This window comes from Microcaecilia unicolor, chromosome 6 (genome assembly GCF_901765095.1).
Source record: "Microcaecilia unicolor chromosome 6, aMicUni1.1, whole genome shotgun sequence".
NCBI lineage: Eukaryota > Metazoa > Chordata > Amphibia > Gymnophiona > Siphonopidae > Microcaecilia > Microcaecilia unicolor.
In genome coordinates, this window is record NC_044036.1 from 81,497,418 (window position 1) to 81,518,486 (window position 21,069).

Below are 21,069 nucleotides of genomic sequence, written 5' to 3' on the forward strand. Positions count from 1 at the left end.
AAGTCCCTGCTGGGAGTTTTTCCTCCCTCTCTCAATCTGCGGTTTCTTCAGGCCCAATGGATGGACATCAGACCCAACTAAGTTGGTCAAGTTATCAAGATGAGCTACCATTAAGACGGTTTACTGTTATCCCCAGTTATTAGTAACTAGGTCTTATTGCATAAAATGAGACGTGCTATAATAACCCATCTTAATGGTAACCCTCGTTGATAACTTTCCCCTCTAAATATTATTTTTTGGGCACCAATACCAAAGGAGAGCGTTAGCTTTCTTCGCTATATGAGCGTCACTTTTCTACATGTGCGGAGGAATACACATCGCTGCTAAACGTAACATCTAATTTCTTTGCTGAGTTACTCCACACAATTTTCCCCGCTACTATCGTGACCCCCGACACAGGTGCGGAGCGCCGAAACACGGCCCATGTCGGGTCCTTTTCAAAGACTGTTCTCAAAGGTTTATAATTATAAGAATTGTGTCCCTCTTTTTAAGGCCCCTGGTGCTGTTTTTTTTGTTTGGACTTTTGCTTGTACTTTGCTCCCTCTCTTTGCTGTACCACATTCCATCCTCAAGTGCCAATTAAAGGGAAAGATAGTTCCTTGCAAGTACCAAGTCAGGAACCACTTATGGGGTCTACCACTTGTATGATGGTTTTTTGACAGACTTAGCAGGTTTGCCATTGCCTTTCCCAGTCATCTGAACCTGAATTGTAACATTCCTTGAGCACTGGTTTGAAAGATAGGTAACTAAAATCCATTATTAAAGGATAGCTAAGATGCTAATTAAAAAGCAGGCTATCTGGCTGTGCACATTTATTGTAGTTCTACTGTAGTATCCCACCATAAAAGGGTAGGACAGAGTTTATAGTCTGCCATGTTGAAGTGTTCTCACATGTTGGGATTTACTTTAGGGCTTGTTACCTATAAAATAGTATTCTACTTCCGCTCACTTCTTATTCTACATAGAAATATTTATAATTCATATTTAAGTATAAAAATATGACACATTGGAAAGTACAGGGAAAGCATATGCAGGTGACTTTTTTTTTCTGGTGAGTGGCTATTTGAAAGGAGTTACATGTAGACAATAAAGATATGTGAATTCATACAAATAGTAAATGGCTAGTGGTAATTAATATTAAGTTTAAATGTACAGAAGTGGAATTCATGTTTAAACTACTACAAGAAAGATCTGTATATGAATCAAGACTGATTGCAACTATAAAAAGACAAATCACAAGAGGACAATATGCTTATAATAAGAAAACATATCCAAGAATTTGCTGTGACAATGTGTACCAGGTCAGGAGGGTGTTTACACAATTACTTCAGTACTACAGATGAATCAAGTTCTGCTACATTTCTTTCCTGTTTATCAGTGCCAGAGGCTGTACAGCATGGAAGTTGTAAGCAACCCCCCCCCCCCCCCCCCCCCCACACACACACAAAAACGTATCCTTTTGAAGTTCACAAAGGCATCTTCAAACTGTCTGCATGCATGCTTCGGTGATAAGTTTATTTTGGAAAAAAAACCTCAGAACTGAGCAAGGATCTTAGTGTGTGAATGAGAAATCTTGCTTGCTCTATGAGGAGGAGCTCACCAGGATAAGGGGGTGTGTCTTTCAGAAAGGAAATTGTGGCACAAGCCAACTCCGGCATCTTGTACCTGTAAACCAGTTTTCCCAGCCATGTTAGCAGGATGACAAAGTCTACAATTCTTATATTTCTTTTTGAAAGTTGAGATCATGACAGCTGAGGAACAGAAAACAAAACCAGAATCAGAACTAATCAAGGACATCAGTATTTCTGTATGTATTTGTAACATTACATATCCAAATGGACTTTATGCTTGTTTCCTTGAGACTTTTTTAAAGAGTAAGAGTAATTAGTGTTTGGATCTTAACTGAATGTTCGTTCTGGCCAGGCAGCTTGTCTGGTTAATATAAAACTAGCCTGACTCACAGTTCAGATATAAAGAATGTAAGTGTAAGACCAGATGAAAAATTGGTATTGGGCAATGAACCACGGCTTTATCTTGAAAAGTTATATTTCACACAAACTTGGATATAATAAATCAAGCCTAATCAATTTAAATAAGCTTGTATATAAATTCTTAAATAAGACGTATTAAGATTTTTTTGAGGATCTCAGTGGAGAAATCTGATGGAAATTACAGTTTCCTTCAACCGTTTTGAATAAATATTTCCAATATCATCACTGGCCCAAATTTTAAACAAGTGTTCTATTATACATTGACAAATTCATGCTTCTCTCTTTCCAAGTGTTTTCAAAATGAAAATATATAGATGTATTTATTAAGTATGCACTTAGCTTTGAAATGCCGGCTGCGAAGGGTTTATGTAGTCCGACATGAATCATGTTTTGCCATCAAACGGCTGTATCAATGATCAACCCCCCTATAAAAAAGAAAATCTTGAGTTATTTAATCCAACAGACCCAACAATGCATTGTTATATATTTTTTTCTCTCGCCAATCTCTTTGCTAGACCATATACTTTAATATCATCAAGATGGCAGTGGCGTGTTTGTAAACCCTATTTATACTAAACAGCTGGTCTAAGAATCCACCAGTCAGCATCCCGGACTCATTAAAGTGAACCATTCAAGCTCCACGTTAAGTCGTTTTGGAGCTACTGTTTGCAATGTATAAATCCAAAATTGTTCTCTATAATTCAGTAGTTTTTCTATTGGTATTGGAGTCATTTTGTGGCATTTGATGGACTGGTTCCAACAGGTAAGCAAGATGTATTATTACTCAGTCTGCACCTTTGTATTTGCGGCCCAGTTATATTTTATCTTGTATTCTGTTACTAGTAGTACTGATAATCTTTTATGTAGCACTACTAGTCTTATTTTATTTATTTAGTTAGATTTTGCTCACACTTTTTCAGTACTAGCTGAAAGTCAGTTACATTCAGGTACACTGGGTATTTCACAATCTATGGGGTCCTTTTACCAAACTGCAGGAAAAAGGGCCCTGCGCTGGCAACAGGGGCCATTTTTCCCGCGTGCTAGGGCACTTTTTACCGCAGCAGGTAAAAAAAACCCCAGGCACACATGGCCATGTGACTGGTAGCCTTTACTACCACCCATTGAGGTGGCAATGAGGGCTCCTGCGCTAACCCAGCGGTAACCGGGTAGCATGCGGCAGTGCCCGATTACCACTGGGTTATCGATACGCAAGCCATTTCAGGGGTTTTCTTTTTCCCTCGGAAATGACGCATACTCGGGGCAGGACTATTGCTGGTGACCGCGTTGAGCTGGCGGTAGTCTGGAAAAAGTGAGCGGTAAGCCCATGTTGGGCTTACAGCCGCTCTATAAAAGGGCCCCTAACTTTGCACCTGAGGCAGTGGAGGGTTAAGTGACTTGCCCAGCATCACAAGGAGCAGCAGTGGGATATGAACTGGCCACCTCTGGATGTCAAGACTGGTACACACACACACACACACTCTCCTTGTTGTGTGGTGCTTACAATCTTGAAAAAAAAAGTCTTGAAATTTTTTTAATAGGAAAAAATGATTATAATTAACCAGGGTAAGAGAGGTTTAAAAGCAGTTTGAAAAACATGCCTTCCTTGTTTATAAAGACACGCTAGTGGCTGTGATTCGCTAGTGCTGTCATAGCCCATTCACATTGAATGGGCTGTGTCGGCATTAGCAGCTGCTAACACGACTTTTTAGTAAACAGGGAGGTTGGATTTTTAAGGCTGTATTTGCATATGGTACACTGTATTTATTGCTGGATAAAGTGTGGTTGACTTATTAGTCTACTTTAAAGATACAAACGAAAGGAAAGCAAAATGATTGTCCCATAAAAGAATGTATCACTTGGTTTTCCTTTAGTTTTGTTTTATTTCTATTAAGTATATGTATTATTCCTGTCGGATAGACTGGAGGGTGAAGACTTGTGCCCTTCAGATTTATCCTTTTTTCATACAGTTGATCCAATTTGGTGATGCCTTCAGTAATCTTGTTGTTAATTCCAAATGGACTCTTAATATTCTCCATGCAAGGTGGTGTTCCACAGCCTAGCATTGTGTTCAGTAAAACAGTTTGTGTTTTGTTCTTTTTAGAATTGGACCTGCATGTCCTTTCTGTAGCTGCTTTTTCTTTGTCTTTGAGTTTTGCTTTTGTTTTGCAATTGAGTAAATCTAAATCTAGAATCTCTATCATTCAATATCAGTGAGATGAACCTCAGGTCAAGTGTGTTTAACTGATTTGTATCTTGACTTTTTCAAATAGTTATAAGTCACAGTTATATGAAGGTCTGGAAACATCCTGGCAGTTAGGATAGAACAAAAAAAGACAAAAATATGCACAACAGGGGGGGAAAAAAGCAAGCAAAATAATAAGAAAAATAGCAACAACTAAAACAATATTTTGACTGGCTTAAAAGGTGTAGTTAACTGCATTGCAGCTTTCTTCTAAAAGTGGTGAAAAAAACTTTTGCACTTATTGCACCTTAATTTTTATGGTGGATTAGGACATTTAGTAAATAGGGCCTTAAAGGGGTTGGAGGAAATGACTAAGCTGTGGTAAAATATATTAAGTGTGGTATTTATGCAAGAGTCACTAAACTGTAGTAACATAATGACACCTTAACCCAGGGGTTCTCAACCCAGTCCTCGGGACACACTTAGCCAATCAGGTTTTCATGATACCCACAATGAATATGCATGAGATAGATCTGCATGCGAATCTACCTCATGCATATTAATTGTGGGTATCCTGAGAACCCCACTAGCTAGGTGTGTTCCGAGCTAGGTTGAATACCCCGCCTTAACCCCTAATGGAAGTATTACAAGACTACCACTAGGGATCAACAGTGCAATTTTGATGCTGACAGCTTAGAGGCCAGGAGAGACTGCGGACTACTGTGCCCCACCATTAAACACCAGGAATAGCCTTGTTAGGTCTGGGGGAAGTCTTTGGGGAATAGAAGGTCATTGCTTATCCAAGGTGGGGGGGAGTCCGGGGGCGTAGCCAGACCTCAATGGGAGGGGGAGCCAGAGCCCAAGGTGGGGGGGGGGCACATTTTGGCTCACCTCCCCGCCACTACCCTCCCACCGCCACTTCCGTTCCCCCCCCTGCAGCCACTACCGCCTCCCCGCCACCGCAAAGGTACCTTGGTTGGCAGGGGTCCCTAACCCCCGCCAGCTAAAGCGTTTGTCCTGCGCTGGTCTCACATTGCCTGGCACCCTGTTCTGTTTTCAGTCAATGTGCACGCTCGTTTTAATGGATAGGGCGCCAGGCAATGTGAGCCCAGCGCGGGACAAACGCTTTAGCTGGCGGAGGTTGGGGACCCCCGCCAGCCAAACTGAGGCCCCAGAGCCAATTTGAGGGACCAGCCCCCCCATGGCCCCCCACTGGGGGAGTCTTTGGTGAGTTGGGATATTTTACAGTAAAGTGTAATGATTGCACGGGCAAGGAAAATTAAATGGTGGTACTGTATATACTTGAATATAAACAGAGATTTCTGGGCCAAAAAAATGGCACCAAAATGGGGATCTCGGTTTATATTTGAATCTCCCTTAACCCTCCCCAGCAGAATTTCTTCTACCATGCCCCCCTCCCTCGCAGCAGTTGCCAGCATTAGAGAATGAAACGAGAATGGGGACCCACAGTAACAAAAAATAATACCTAACATTCTATTTGCTTTCTTTGCCACCGCCGCACACTGAGCAGAGGTTTTCAACAAATTATCAATGATGACGTATAGATCCCTTCCTGGCCAATGACTCCTAATATGGAACCTTGTATTATGTAGCTATTATTCAGGTTCCTCTTTCCCACATGCATCACTTTACACATGCTCACATTAAACATCTGCCATTTGGATGCCCAGTCTCCTAGTCTTGTAAGGTCCTCTTGTAATTTTTCACAGTCCTCTTGCAATTTAACAACTTTGAATAACTTTGTCTCATCAGCAGATTTAATTATCTCACTAGTTACTCCCATCTCTAGATCATCTATAAATGCTAAAAAGCAACGATCCCAGCACAGACCCCTGGGGAACCCCACTATCTACCCTTCTTCATTGAGAATACTGACCATTTAACCCTACTCTCTGTTTTCTATCTTTTAACCAGTTTTTAATCCACAATAGAACATTACCTCCTATCCCATGACACTCCAATTTCTGCTGGAGTCTTTCATGACGTACTTTGTCAAATGCCTTTTGAAAATCCAGATACACAATATCAACCGGCTTACCTTTGTCCACATTTTTGGTGAGGCAAGATTTCCCTTCACTAAATCTATGTTGGCTTTGTCTTATTAATCTATGCTTTTGAATATGCTCTGTAATAATGTTCTTTATAATAGTCTCTACCATTTTGCCCAGCACCAACGTCAGACTCGCCGGTCTATAATTTCCCGGCTCACCTCAGGAACCTTTTTTTAAAAATAGGCTTTCTTGGCATTTCTTAAGCCTTGTTTCTTTCTGAACCAGCCAGAGTCACCTTCTACATGGCTGCATCAGCAGGACACTTGGTCAGATCTTTTTCCTACTCATATCATCTATCACCAGGAAACTCATCCTTTTGATTTTTGCCTCATCCTTTTGTTTTTACTGTTGGCTGTGAAGCAGGCCAGAGGCTTCAAGTCCTGTCCCAGTTACAGATAGAATATTACAAAATTCTGCAGTAAGAAGGAAAAATCCATATACTACTACTAAAAGATGCTCCTCTTTGAATGCCACTCATATATCAGAACATATCTACAGGCTCGCCTAGAGAGCCGGGCCCGGGCCTCTGCCCCCTCCTACCCCCATTACCTTCCTGCATCTGCTTCTCCCTCAGTCTGTTACTCTCCCGCTCCTGTGTGCTGGGACCCAGGTCATCACGTAAACACAATCACCCAGGTCCCCGACACACTGGAGCAGGAAAAAGACAGACCAAGGGAGCAGAACTTTCTGGCCTGAGAATCTTGGCCCCCACCCCTTCACCCTCTGCTACCCTGCATAAGAAGGGAGGGGGTTGTTCTGGGGACCAGGAGGAGAATCAGCAGCAGTTTGACATTCAAGGCCAGTTATGCAGGTCCAGGCCAATATTCAGTGCCAGAGCCCACATAGCTAGGCATGTGAATTTAGGAACAGTTTTGGAGGTATCCTAAATTCACCCGTTTAGCTATTCGGGTCCTGGCAATGAATATTGCCATCACCCACATAATCCCTGGCTCCTCCCCAATGCCACTCTCCTGTACTACCCCTGACCTGCCCACATTTCTGTTGGGTGGTCTGTGGAAATATTCAATAGCTTTGTCCAGTTAAGTGCCACTGAATATCACCACTTAGGCAGTGATATGTGATTTAATTAAGTAGGAGAGGCGCCTGCCCGGTTAAATTGCCTTGATTATTAGCCAGTTTGTGTTTAAGCAGCTGTATTTCTTGATAGGAAATAGCATAGTCTAATATTTTGTTTCTCATACTGATAAACCTATGGAAGCAACCACCCAATATTTTAAAGAGAAACGGTTATATAAGGAACTCAGTTGTAGTTGAACTATGTAATCATAAGTCGTACTATGTAATCATAGGTCACTAGCCAAAGTCACACTTTTTTTTATGTGTGCACCATATAAATCAACAAGAACTGTATTTAGCCAATTCTATTCCATAAGTCTTCTGTCACACCATGAGCACCAATGGAAGCGTAGACACCCTTCTAGAGTATTAATTGAAACTTCATGCCCCTGATGGAGAGTTGGGGTGTAGGCATGGGCTGGCCTGAGTTGGCCTGGGTCCATCTACTTTCAGCTTGTGTCAGGTCCTCAGGTTCAGAGCCCGCGGGGCCTTGGGCTGCTGACGAGGAGCGACAGCAGCAGGCAAAACCCACCAACCAACGCTGGGCAAGCACACCGACACCGGCAGGGACTGCAGGCACCGCCCAGCGAGCCGGAACACACGGACTGGAACACTGGACTGGAATTCCCCGGACTGGAGGGCACAGGACCGGAACACTGGACGGGAATCCCCCGGACTGGAATACTGGGCTGGAATCCCCCGGACTGGAAGACACAGGACTGGAGCACACCGGACTGGTCCACACAGCTTCACCTGCACTTAGCTACTAAGCCCCCCAGGAGTTGAGCTCCTGGGTTCGAGTAGCCGGCAGGACTTACTGGACGACACAGGGACCAGGACTAGAACAAGCTGTAACTGAAGTGCACCTAACTCCTAAAGTGACCAAAAGTGTTCCTAAGCCCAGCACCAACAGAAAAGCTCCTAAGCCCTCCACTAACAGCAGTGCCCCTAACAGAAACTAACAGGGGTGCCCCTACGCCCTACACTAACAGAAGTGCAGGGAAGCCACAAGGGAAAAGGAAGGGAAGACAAATGCCAGACCTAACACTGGTGCTTCCTAAGCACCAAGCTGCTGCAGCTAAACACGGGTTCTCACCCCGGTGCTTCCTAAGCACCAAGCTACAGCAGCTAAACACAGGTCACGAGGAAAAGTGGGGAAAGCACAAGGAAACAAGCAGGAAAGCCAAATACCCAAACAACAAAAGGTGCTTCCTAAACACTTACTAACAAGGGTGCTCCCAGCACAAACTCCAGCACTACACCAACAGCAGTGCTACACACCGTAGCAAAAGGGAAAGCCGAGGAGCCAAAGGGAAAACAGGGAAGTCAAACACACAAGTCACAAGTGCACACTGACTGCACTAAACTAACCTGGACCTAAAGCAAGTAGCCAGAAGCAAACGTTGCGAAGGCTCTGAAGGAAAGAACACCACTTCCTTATCAAGGCCCTCCCTGATGATGTCACACTCCCTAGACCCAGGCAACAGCACACTGTCCCAGAGAGCACACTGAAAACCATAGAGGCCCAACCCACACCAATGCAACACCGTGAAACGAAGCCAGTACACCCAAAGAGAGTTAGAGCAACTCAGACTACACCCACAGCTGCAGTGAAGTGAGACAATTAGCCCCATGCTGGCAGCAGCCGGCACAGAGAGAGAGAGAGCTAGCTCAAACAGGACAGAAAAACAGAACAGAAGCCAGCTAAAAGCTGACCCCCAGGCAAAAGGTAAGTTTGAGAGGGGTTCTGACCACAATCATAACAGTTTGGGTGTACTCAGTAGCAGTGCACACTATCAGTGTAGTTGGTGGGGTTCCACAAGCCCCGCCAACTTGTAGACTTTTTCAGGCTGGATCCTGTAGGCTGTCAAAACACACTGGCACTTGGCAACCATGCCACTAATACCAGCACTCATGCAGAGATGCTATGGAGAGTAATTTAAGAGAGATTTTAGCACATACAACCTGACCTGCCCCATCCCACCCCACCCACTCTGCCTCCTAGCTTTACTTCCTGCCCACTAGAGACTACCCATCCACTCATTTATTTATTTATTACATTTGTATCTCGCGCTTTCCCACATACAGCAGGTTCAATGCGGCTTACATAGTAAAAAAAAACATTACAAAAATCCTGAAAGAAGAATATTACAACTGTAATAAGCATAATAATAGTAAGGTTTGATGCTCTTTCCTCCATTCTCATCCCCTCCTTTTCTTACCACTGCTCACTCACCGCCCATTAGAGGCACTTCTCTCCCTCCCTTCAGAGGGGTTCTTCCCTCTCGCATCTCACCTGCTGATTCTTCAGGAGATGTGTTAATAAGACACCATCATCTCCTGCTGCAGCGGGATCAGTCTTGTGATAAGAGCTATGAGATTTTGCATCTATTATTGCAAGACTGGACTCATGACAGCATGAGATGACATCTTTTATTAATGCGTTTCCTGCTGCTAATGGAGGAGGAGGCTGCTGCAGCAGCACATCAGATTGGCTGAATGGGAGTTTGACTCTGTGGGAGTGTAGGAAATTACCCACTGAATGCTGGAGTCTTAGCAGGTATGTGCTCACTCAATTCATCTACGAGAGCAGAGCTTGTGCATGGTGCCAGCGTTGGCAGCTGGGTGTGCAGCTGAGAATGACTAGAGCTGCCGAGGCTTGGGTTTCCCTGCCAGCTAAAGGATTGAGTTTAATTTAGTGGGGTGGGCAAGGATGCCAAGTTATCCAGTTGCAGGCTGAAAATTTTGGGACACTCTGCATTTCTGACCACCCCATCCTGCTGCATTATGGGCCTGGCGGAACTGATTTCAATGGGCAGGATTAGGCACCATAAATCCCATACTGCTCTGGGATTTGAGTTCAAAATTAGGACTGTCCCAAAATCTCCAGCCTGAAACTGGATAACTTGGTATCTGTGGGTGGGAGTGGAGCAAAGAGGAAATATATGGCCCAACACATTCTATCCCTAGACCCTGATCCACACACAAATTACCTTATGGCAAGCACCCCACCAATTTACCAACAAATCATGTAAGCCTAGGGTTACCATTCGTCCGGATTTCCCCGGACATGTCCTCTTTTTGAGGGCGCCGTGGGGAGTCCGGGCGGATTTCAGCTTTTCGTTGATTTGTCCGGGTTTCTCGGGTCAACATCACATGACCGCTCCGAGTCCGACGTCTGACCTATCACCTGACTCCTCTGATGCACAACGCAGGCAGGCTACAGGCAGCGTATGTGCGTGTGCGTGCCAGCCAGCGCCTGCCTGCATCAGCTGATTTGTGATGTCGACCCTGCTCTGCTGCTGCCTTTTTCGCCACCTATAAAACGAGTTGACGATGAGGCTCAGCTGCAGCGTGCAGCGTCTGGAGTGGACGGTGGTCTGTCTGTATGTGCCCTTGCTGGCCTGCTTAGCCGGCGCCATAACCGAAGTAATGAGGTCCGGAGGACAAGGTAAGAAGAAGATTAAGAATAAGATCGAGTCACAGGGAAGATGATTAAAATAATTTATGTGTGCGTCCGGGGACTGGGGGGAGCCTAAGATTAAATGGCTACTTCTGTTCTTCTGTTTGAACTTTGAAGCAGGGGAAGGAAGGGTCGAAGGGAGGGTACTATTTGATAATATAGAGGCACTCAGGCACAGGGACAGGGTCAGGAGGTGTGTGTGTGCAAAATTCCTTTTCAATCAAAAACCATGTGCGAGTTGTGAACGGAAAGATTTAATTACTGGGAGGATTTATTAATGCCTTAATGAAGAGATTATTCACCCAATTTGAAGTAAACAACCGACCTTTGCTTTGTTTAAGATAAAGGCTGGCTGAGTGATAATGTAGTACTAGTAGGTCATTTGGGAAATTAACACCTCCACAAGTTTAAGGTAATTTAAGAATTCTTTAAGCAATACTAGGTGGTTTAAAGATTACGCCCCTGGCCCCCGCATTAAGGAGTTTGCAAAAAAAAAAAAAAAAAAGTGGAGGGTGCTGCTGCTGCTGCTGCTGCAGCTGCAGCCTGCATCAACAGAACGGGGAGGGGGAGGGGAGGAACTGAAAACACATAGTGAATTTCTGCAAAACCAAAAACCAGCTAACATTTTAAAAATATGCTAAACCAAAATGAAAACCACTCCAAAACTAAATTTGGGCCACTTTCAGTGCCAAACCTGAAACCAAATTTTGGTTGTCTCTATCAGTGATTTTTGTATTACATATGCTGATTTTTAAAAAAGGTTCCAGGGTGATCTGGGACATTATGCCACTGTCTTCAAGACAGTCTAATCCAAGTTCTTTCCTACATATGTTTAAATTCATTGCCTGCCAGAGCTGACAGTTCAAGCAGCAGCTTCGCGAGACTTCCATTGAAGTCTTGCATAGGGGGCGGGACAGGGGCGGGGCATGTGTCCTCTTTTTTCCTTAGGGCAAATATGGTAACCCTATGTAAGCCACATTGAACCTACCAACAGGTGGGAAAATGTGTGATACAAATGCTATAAATAAAACACAGAACTATGTTGAGTTTATGGAATAATGAACTATAGGGTTACCAGCAGTCTACAATTTTCGGGGATTATCCCTGATTTTGAAGTATTGTCCCCGGCACCACCAATTAAAATCATCTCCTGAGCGTCCTCTATTTCATTGGGAGCAAACTGGTATACAGATTGTTTCTCCTGCAGCTTCTCTCTGATTGATACCTATTTCAGCTCCCTTCTGGGCTTACATTACATTTTTGCCATACTCCTAATCGCAATTCCTTTGTTCTGTGGAGTTTTCTCTCTCCTCCGTCCCTCATGTTGGCTTTTAACTTTTTTTTTTTCCCTCAGGGTCTACTGGTGGTCTTTCTCTTAAGTGTCCTACCACCAACACAGCAAGGAACTAATGTTCTCGTTCGTAGTTGCAGTCTGTTGTTTTATTCAGTGGCACCAGCTCTTGCTTGAAAGCTATATAGCTAGAGAGTTACACACTTCCTCACTGGCAGCACAGAAAAAAAGAATAGGAAAGCTGCTGAGGCTCTGTTCGCTTTCCTGAAATGACGAGCATCTCACACTGTCCAGCTATGCTGAGGTAATTAAGGCGGTTTTATGATATCAAGGAATGCTCTAACCCAGTTGTCTACAAAAAAAATGCGTATGTGATGTTTGGCCCTCTGGTTTGAAAAGGAGAACAGGTCATACTACAAGACAAACAGAAGTCAAGTTTGTTCAGAGATTTTTCATTTGTATTAACCCTTATTTGCTATTTAAAGTACTCATACATAATCTGTAAGCCATTTGTAACAAATTAAACCACTTTGCACTGGTTACTACAGAGGAGAATGGAATAAGGAGGCGCTGGATCTATTCTTTTAGCAACTTGATTCATTGCAGTGGATTTTTATCACGTTGTTTCAGATGACGGATTGCGAGTTACATGAATGCTGTTTTCCTCTGCTTTTGTTTGCTGGGTTTAGTGATAGCATTGTGGTTTCTGCAGGCTCTATTGATGCTAGTCAGCATGAACATAGGCAAGATTTAGATTTAAGATGTGCTATTTATAGTCTGTAATTTAAGAAAATGAAACGTACAACTTGAAATAGTTATGGTTTTAAGCAGGGGCGTAGCCAGACACCCAATTTTGGGTGGGCCTGGTCCCAAGATGAGTGGGCAGAAGAACTCTGCCCTGTCCCACAAGTGATTTGGTCTCTCCCTCTTTTGCCTGCATGCCATATGGTCTCTGAAACATCCCCCTCCCCCACATACCTTTTAAATAGCAGATTGTCACTGTTGGCGAGCAGCAACTAATACACACTGCTCATGTTGGCCCCACAGCCTTCCCTCTGATGCAACTTCCTGTTTCCGCATAGGCGGGAATATGTCAGAGGGAAGGCTAGTATGCAGGAGGGGCAGTTGTTGGGAGTTTTCGGCTGGTGGGGCTTGGGGATCCCTGCCAGCTGCATCATAGGTGTACTGCTACTGTGTGGGCCTGAGCCCAAAGTGGGTGGGCTGGGCCCACCCTTGGCTACGCCACTGGTTTTAAGGCATGGTAGTTTTGTAGTTTGTGTTTTGTATGCGAGAGTGTGCTGAGTGATTCTGGTAGCAACTAGCGCATAATTTTGGTGTAGGAATCTTTAGCAGTCTGGTTTATTCTGTTGTTCCAGTAGATGTACTATTCTAGATTTTGATGTAATAGGTTGCTGGAAGTGCTTTTATGATGCCAAATCAAGTGAATAGAAATAAATAAAAAAAATCACACACAACTATTTTAAAATTGTGATTTTTTTTTTTTTTAATTTGAAATCACACTTTTACCCTTGTTTTGATTTTAGATTTGAAATGACATAAGTGATTTTTTTTGTATTTTTTTATGGTTTATAAAATCAAAAAATTGCTGATGGAAAGCTTCAGGGTCATAGGAGTGCTTCCCAATCACTCCTCTTCTGCCAGAGCAGAAATCCAAAATAGGGATGACTAATCCCAGATTTTACTTTGTCCCTCATGTGACTCCTTTGCCTTGACCCCCACCCCCCCAACAATTTGTACACTTGTTCTTTCACATTATCTCCATTCATCTGTGTGCTCTTCTGTCTGTTTCTATGCACTGTGAAGGTGCCAGTACTTGTCAGCTAGGTACTACTACACATGACAGTCAGAAGGTGGAGCAATTGGCCAATTGAGGACTACATTTGTCAATTTCCAGTCCTCTTGACCTGAATGAAGTGTAACTAGTGGCTTAGATTTAGAAAACCTTTTGAGGGGTGGGGCAGTGGCACAGTCTCAGGTTGATTAGTTGATAGTACAGTATGTAGTGTAATGCGTGTACCCAGTTAGCACTGTTGAGAGCAGGGCCAGTCTTAGCAAGTGCGGGGCCCTATGCAGACCAATCTGATGGGGCCCCATCCTAGCCCCACCCCAGCTCCAGGGCCGGCCACTCCTCCCTCCGAGCTCTCGGGCTATCCCCGGGGCTCCCCAGCTCCCTCCCAGCTCCAAGGCCGGCTGGCAGGTCTCTGTCTCTCTCCCTCCCACCCACCAGCTCCAAGGCCTGCCTCCCTCCCTCCCCGCTCCAAGGCCTGTCTCTCTCTCTCTCCCCCCCCCCCCACCAGCTCCAAGGCCCCCCTCCCAGCTCCAAGGCTGGCTGGCCGGTCTCTCTCTCTCCCTCCCACCGGCTCCAAGGCCCCCCTCGCTCCCCGCTCCAAGGCCTGTGTCTCTCTCCCTCCCACTCACCCACCAGCTCCAAGGCCCCCCTCCCTCTGAATTTTAAGTTACCTCATTGTCGACGTCGGAGCGACCAGCAGGTAGCAGCAGCCGTGAAAAGCGTGCGAGCTGCTGGGCAGCGCTTCGGGAGCCTTCTTTTCCCTCGCTCAGCTCTGGTCCCACCCTCAAAACAAGGGTGGGACCAGAGCTGAACGAGGGAAGGGAAAGGAAGGCTCCCGAAGCGCCGCCCAGCAGCTCGCACGCTTTTCACGGCTGCTGCTACCTGCCGGGCGGCCGCTCCAACGTTGACGACGAGGTAACTTAAAATTCAGAGGGCGGGGGGGGGGACTGGAGCTTGGGCGGTCGGGGTGGGGCGACTTCAGGCGTGCTGCGCGGGGCCCCCTTGAGCGCGAGGCCCTATGCGGTCGCCTCGGTCGCCTCACCCTAAGACCGGCCCTGGTTGAGAGAGTAATTTGTAGACTTGGTAACAGTCTTAGCTCCTAACAGAACCGTCATGAATCAAAAAACACTGTTGTATTGCGACTGCTTGTAGCAATATGATTGGTAAGCTTAAGCAGCAGCTAGCAGATGCTGATTATGTATGCAAAACTGCTGACATCTAGTCCGCTAATAGGAAAAGCTGCTTAGGCATGACCACTCGCTGGATAACTGAGGATTTGAATAGGCATTCTGCAGTCATAGCATGTTGGTGATTTAAAGGAAGCCATATGTTTGATGCCATTGCAAGAATTGTCAGTAGTGTTTGAGAAATTTGACCTAGATATAAGTAAAATTATGAGTGCATTTACAGAAAATGCAAGCTACTTTTAAAAAGGCATTTAAAAAGTACATGAAGGTTGATTCTGATCAAGATGGTTTTGATGAAGATGACAGTGATACTGAGCAACCAACCTTGAATTATGTCAGTGGGATACTAAACTTGCCTACTGTCGGCAGTGTTTGCACTGGAGCCTGTGCTGATGTCAACATAGATGCTTTGGGACAGATAGATATATATATCTTTCTTTCTTTTTCTTTTTTTTTTTTTTTTGCAGGTTGTTTGTTCTTTTGTTTATTTGAAAAACTTATATACCACTGAATCAACTTAGTGGTTTACAGGAAAACATACATAATAAAATTATACAAAACATCACATACAATCATTTATATACACAATCACAGGCAAGATCATATTATAACACATACTCCAGAAATTCAATAAAAAGCAGCCACAAACAGCTCTGTTTTAAGAAGTTTCTTAAAGTTCATCACATTACTATAAAACCACAAGTGTCCTGTAAGAGTGTTCCATAATTGCATTCCTGCAACAGTGAAGGAAGAATTTCTAGTATCTACATGACATGTCTGGATCACAGGATCTAAGGACAGCTGCATCACATTTTCTGGTCTTAAATGCCTGTTAGGTTGGTACACGTTGAGGACTTGTTTACAGTACAAAGGGGCAACAACATAAATGGTTTTGGAACCAAAACCAACACTTTGAACTGAATATACTGAATAATTGATATCCAGTGCGAATCTTAAGAACTGGTAACACGTGAATATTTTGATATACCAACACTGAGTCACACCATGGCATTCTGTACCACTGGCAATGCCTTGAGTCGTGGAGATGACAAATCAAGATACAGGGCATTGCAATAATCCAACAGAGACAATATCAAACTTTGCATCCCCATTCTGAAGTCATAGTCAGTTCCTTCGCATCAGAAGCAGATGAATCCAGATACTTGTGGGTTGTGTCCATCTACCTGCAGGTGGATATAGAGATCACTGAATTGCACTGCCTTGTGGGACAGAGTGCTCCCTGGTCAGTTAGTATTCTCTATTTCCAGCAGGTGGATGGACGGACGGTCTCTCACAAGCTCCTGGTCTCATCTGATAGTGGCTCCTGTTCTGGGTCTCTCAATTCAGTAGAGCTTAGGGGTGTCCGGCTGAGTGGTGCCAGCTTTTGGGGGTACACCTGGTCACTCCAGGTCTCTCCCTCACCCTTCTCCCGTCTGCTGCCTTTTCTCCCTTCTACCTCAAAAAAAAAAAAAAAAAAGACTGTTGGCTCTACGCTCCCCTTTTCTGAGTCTATAGCTGTTTATTGGAGGCAGTGAGTCTGCTGTTTTGGGCAGCTGACTGATTTCCAGAGGTACTGGCTCTTAATTCTCAGTGCTGTGGTGAGTGTTACTGTAAATTCTTGTGGATGTCAGACAGTTTCTGTGGTGAGCATGGTGTCTGGCTCATTCTTTTTGCGCTGGGACACCTGTTTTTCTCCAAGGACAAGCAGACTGCTTGTTCTCACATGTGGGTCACGTCTGCGTTGGACCAGGAATCGGCATTTTGCAAGCAAAATATAAACAAAGTTTTGCCAGAGTCTTTTGGCGCACGTGCAGCGCACACTGCGCATGCGTGGACTGATTTCCCACCCGTCGTGTGAGCACGTCTCGTCAGTTTTCTTTTCTCCGCGTTGAGGTGCAGTACGTTTTTATCTGAGCTCCTCTCAGGCCAGGGAAGAGTCTTCGCAAATTTTTTCACCTTTTTCTTCTAATTTTCTTTATTTTTTCTTCAATTGTCTTTAAAAAAAAAAAAAAAAAGTTCCCTTAGCGTCTGTTAGATTTTTTTTTTTTTTTTTTTTTCACTTTTTGAAGTTTTGTTTTTTTGGCGGTCGGGTTGTTCCCTTATGTTTTTGTGCCCCTTTTTCTGTTAACAGGCACAGTCATGTCTTTTGATTTTGCCGAAGCTGGTTTTCCTTCCATGTCATCGAAGACACTCAGCGGCATCAAACGTTGTACTCGGTGCAACCGGACCATCTCAGGTACCGATACCCACGCCTGGTGTATCCAGTGCCTTGGGCTCGACCATAACCCAGCCACTTGTAGTCTGTGTCTTCATATGAAGAAACGGACCCAAGTGTCTCGAGAAGCCCAACGAGAAAAGCTTTTTGGGGCTCAGTCCGGCCCTTCGACATCGAGAGGAGCATCGACGTCAGGAGCAGAGGTAATGGCTGCTGAGAGACCAACTCGCACTGGGAGCAGTGAGGCGTCAAGTGGGTCTCCACCTGCCTCAAGGCCTCCTGTTATATAGGGCCCCGAGGAGACATGAGGATTCCACGTCCTCATCGGTACCAAGAGTCTCGATGACGCGCGTCCAGCGAAGGCGAAGAAGCACCGTCATCGAAGGAGAATGATGACGGTGCTTCTTTGCCTTCGCTTCTTCGCTCGTTCTTCTTCAACGCACGTTACTGGGAGCTCCGGGGCGTCGAGAGAGTCTGCACCCGAGAAGTGTCGGTGCCGAGATGATCGCTCCCCCTCGATACAGGAGGTGTCAATGCGTCAGTCTCCTAGCAGCCCGATGCCTGCTCCCGAGCCTCCACAGATTCTGACACCGCCTGTTCCACCGACCCCACAGCCTTTTCTGATTGCGGCTCTCGACGAGCGCAACCGGCCCTTGTTTCCAGAACTTCTGGAGGGACTGCTATATCAGTCAGCATCGGTGTCGGGAGTGCTTGCACCTTCTGTACCATCTGCTGCAGTGGTGTCTGGCCCTTCTGCGGTGAGGGCTCTGACTGCGGTGCCGACTTGGCATCGGCATCAGCTTCCACCCAGGCCGACTCTCCTTCGACGTTGGTGGAGGGAGCTTCGCCGCAGTTGGACTGGGCGTCAGCCCCTCAACGTCGCCATAGAGGACGTCGTTCCTTGGCGTCGAGGCAGATTCAGTGTCAAAGTACCTTGATGCAGGTTTTATCCGACACTGAGCAGGAGTGTTCATGGGAGTCAGAGGAAGATCCCAGGTACTTTTCTTCTGATGAGTCCTTTGGGATTCCCTCTGATCCTTCCCCTCCGCCAGAAAGGAGACTATCTCCACTGGAGAGTCTTTCCTTTTCCTCTTTTGTCCGGGAAATGGCTATGGCTATTCCCTTCCCTGTGGAGGTTTAGGATGAGTATAGGGCTGAGATTCTTGAGGTCCTGATGTTATGATTCTGCCGGTTTGGCTGAGGGGGAGGGGGGACGTCTCTTCTGATTGGCTGCCAGGGGTTGTGCTGACGTCAGGGGATAGTACTTTAGCCTTCAGCTGAAGAGTTTCTCTGCTTTTGCGTTACTTACTTGGTGGTAACAGGAAAGCCTGTTAGTTTTCTCTCAGAACGTGCTCTAGGTTCTGACAGGGTTCTGTGGTGTATTAGAGTATTCTTTTCCTTCCCTCTGGGTTAGCTGCTGCTGTGTGTGTGTGTGTGTGCGTAGCTCTGTAATCAGGGTCAGCTGCTCGTTTGTTTAGTGGGGGCTGGGCATTGCTCAGCCTCTGGGGCTCTGGGCTGAGCCGGGCCTGCTGGCTCAGTGAGTTTAACCCTTTGTGTACTGTGTGTATTGTATTCCTGCCTCTGCCAGTGTGTTTGTTGGATGGGCCCCACTCCCTCTCGGGAGGGGAAGCGTTCTCTCTGATTGTTGATTTATTGCGCACTCTGCTGGCTCTACAAGCTTAACCCTTTGTGTTCCGTGTGTCTCTGTCTACAGTGGGTTTGAGGCAAAGGCTTTCTGCCTTCCTTTTGTGTCTGGTTCCTCTGGCTTCTGCCTGGGGCTCCTACCCTGGTGGTGGGGGGGGGGGGGAGTTGCTGTGTTAGTTCCCCTGTCCTGCGCTAGTCCCCTGCGTGGGCGTGGCCCACTCTGGTCCTTTGTTTCCCCCTCTGCCCTATTGCTGGTGTTCAGCACGTGTCTGGCATCTTGGGACCCTCTGGGTTCTTTCACCCCTCCCTGTGTGTGATTGGGTTCCAGTTCAGCTGTGAGGCTCGCACGAGTGGCTCTGTGTGCGTGGATTCCGGTTCGGCCGCGAGGCCCGCCTGTATGCCTATTTCCCTTCTTCCTGAGGGACTGTGGGGAGGGGTAGCTTAGGGGGTATTGTGTAGCTGGAGTGTGTGGTGGTGGGTCGGTCTCCCCTTGGCCTGGGTCGGCGCCCTGCTGGCCTCGGCCAGGGCCCAAGGGCTCACGACCAACTCAACGGATTACACCTGGATTATTCTTCTCCACCGACATGGGCTGTAACAGTTTCTCTGCATAAGGTACTGAAGGAAGTCCTTATGCAAGACTGGTCGGCCCCTCTGTCTGGCCCTGTGGTCCTGAAGAAAGCTGAATCCCAGTATCAGATCCACGGTGAACCTGGATTGATGAGGTCCCAGTTACCCCACAATTCTATGGTGGTGGACTCCGCTCTTAAGAGAGCCAGGAGTACTAGAGACTATGCTTCGGCACCCCCAGGCCGAGAAGCTAGAACTCTTGATTCTTTTGGGAGGAAGACGTATCAGGCCGCTATGCTCGCCACCAAGATTCAGTCATACCAGCTCTTCACGAGCGTGCACTTGTGGGACTCGATATGGCAACTGTCGAGCTTGGTTGATGCACTCCTTACAGAGCTGGCCGAGCCTTTTCGCCAAGTAGTCAGGCAGCAGAAGGTGTGTCAAGTTCTTGGCCAGGGGTACATTTGACACTTTTGATGTATCATCCAGGATCGCTGGTCAGGGTACAGTGATGCGCAGACTCTCATGGTTGCGTGTCTCTGACCTGGATCATTCTGTCCAGCAGCAAATGGCGGATGTTCCTTGCTGGGAGGACAACCTTTTTGGTGCAAAAGTAGAGGATCTTGTTGATCAGATCAAGAAGCATAATGATGCTATGGATTCTGTCTCCCACTGGGCGCCTTCTGCTACTGCCTCCTCATCTAGGTAGGTACACTCCTGCTTCTCGGCAGCCTGCCCAGGCTTAGCCCCAGTGTGCTCGTTCTCAACAACAGCGTGCGTCTAAGGCCCATACTGCTCCCCAGCTAAAGCAAGGGACGGGCTTTTGACTGGCTCCAGTTCAGCATAGCCTCAGTAAAAGTGTCCGTACCGGACGACTTGCTGGTAGGGGGGAGGTTGATGTTTTTTCATCAAAGGTGGCCTCTCATAACCTCCGACCGGTGGGTTCTTCAAATGGTCCGGTTAGGATACACACTCGAATCCAAACCTCCAAATTGCGAGCTCATTCTTACAGCTCCCAGCACAAGCAGGTACTTGCAGAGGAACTCTCCGCTCTTCTAAAGGCCAGTGCAGTCGAACCCGTTCCACCAGGGGAAGAAGGGCTGGGATACTATTCCAGGTACTTCCTTGTGCAAAAGGGCCCTGAACAAATTCCTGATCCGAGAAAAGTTCAGGATGGTTTCCCTGGGCACCCTTCTTCCCATGATTCAAGAGAATGATTAGCTATGCTCTCTGGATTTAAAAGATGCTTACATACACATCTCGATACTTCCAGCTCATGGGAGGTATCTTCAATTTCGGCTAGGAACACAGCACTTTCAGTACCGTGTACTGCCCTTTGGTCTGGCGTCTGTGCCCAGAGTGTTAACAAAGTGCCTGGTGGTAGTCGCAGCATTGCTACGCAGACTGGGAGTGCATGTGTTCCCTTATCTCGACGATTGGCTGGTAAAGAGCACCTCTGAGGCAGGTGCTCTACAGTCCATGTGAATGACTATTCAAGTGCTAGAGCTATTGGGGTTCGTGATAAATTATTCCAAGTCCCATCTCACCCCAATTAAAAAAATTGGAATTC

At 46.1% G+C, this 21,069-nt stretch overlaps 1 protein-coding gene across 7 annotated transcripts in view; it reads left to right on the plus strand.

Annotated features, from left to right (window-relative positions):
- SLC35A3 (solute carrier family 35 member A3) overlaps nt 1-21,069 on the plus strand; it is a 108,079-nt gene that overhangs the window by 18,095 nt on the left and 68,915 nt on the right. The window contains exon 1 of one of the 7 annotated variants that reach the window (XM_030206269.1): nt 1,524-1,807. The exons of 3 other annotated variants lie outside the window; for them this stretch is intronic. In XM_030206269.1, coding sequence (XP_030062129.1) covers nt 1,745-1,807 — 63 coding nt within the window. In that variant the 5' untranslated portion in view covers nt 1,524-1,744. Of the gene's footprint in view, nt 1-1,523; nt 1,808-12,224; nt 12,381-21,069 lie in introns of those variants that run through there. 3 more of the 7 variants (XM_030206268.1, XM_030206270.1, XM_030206271.1) reach the window with 3 other exon arrangements.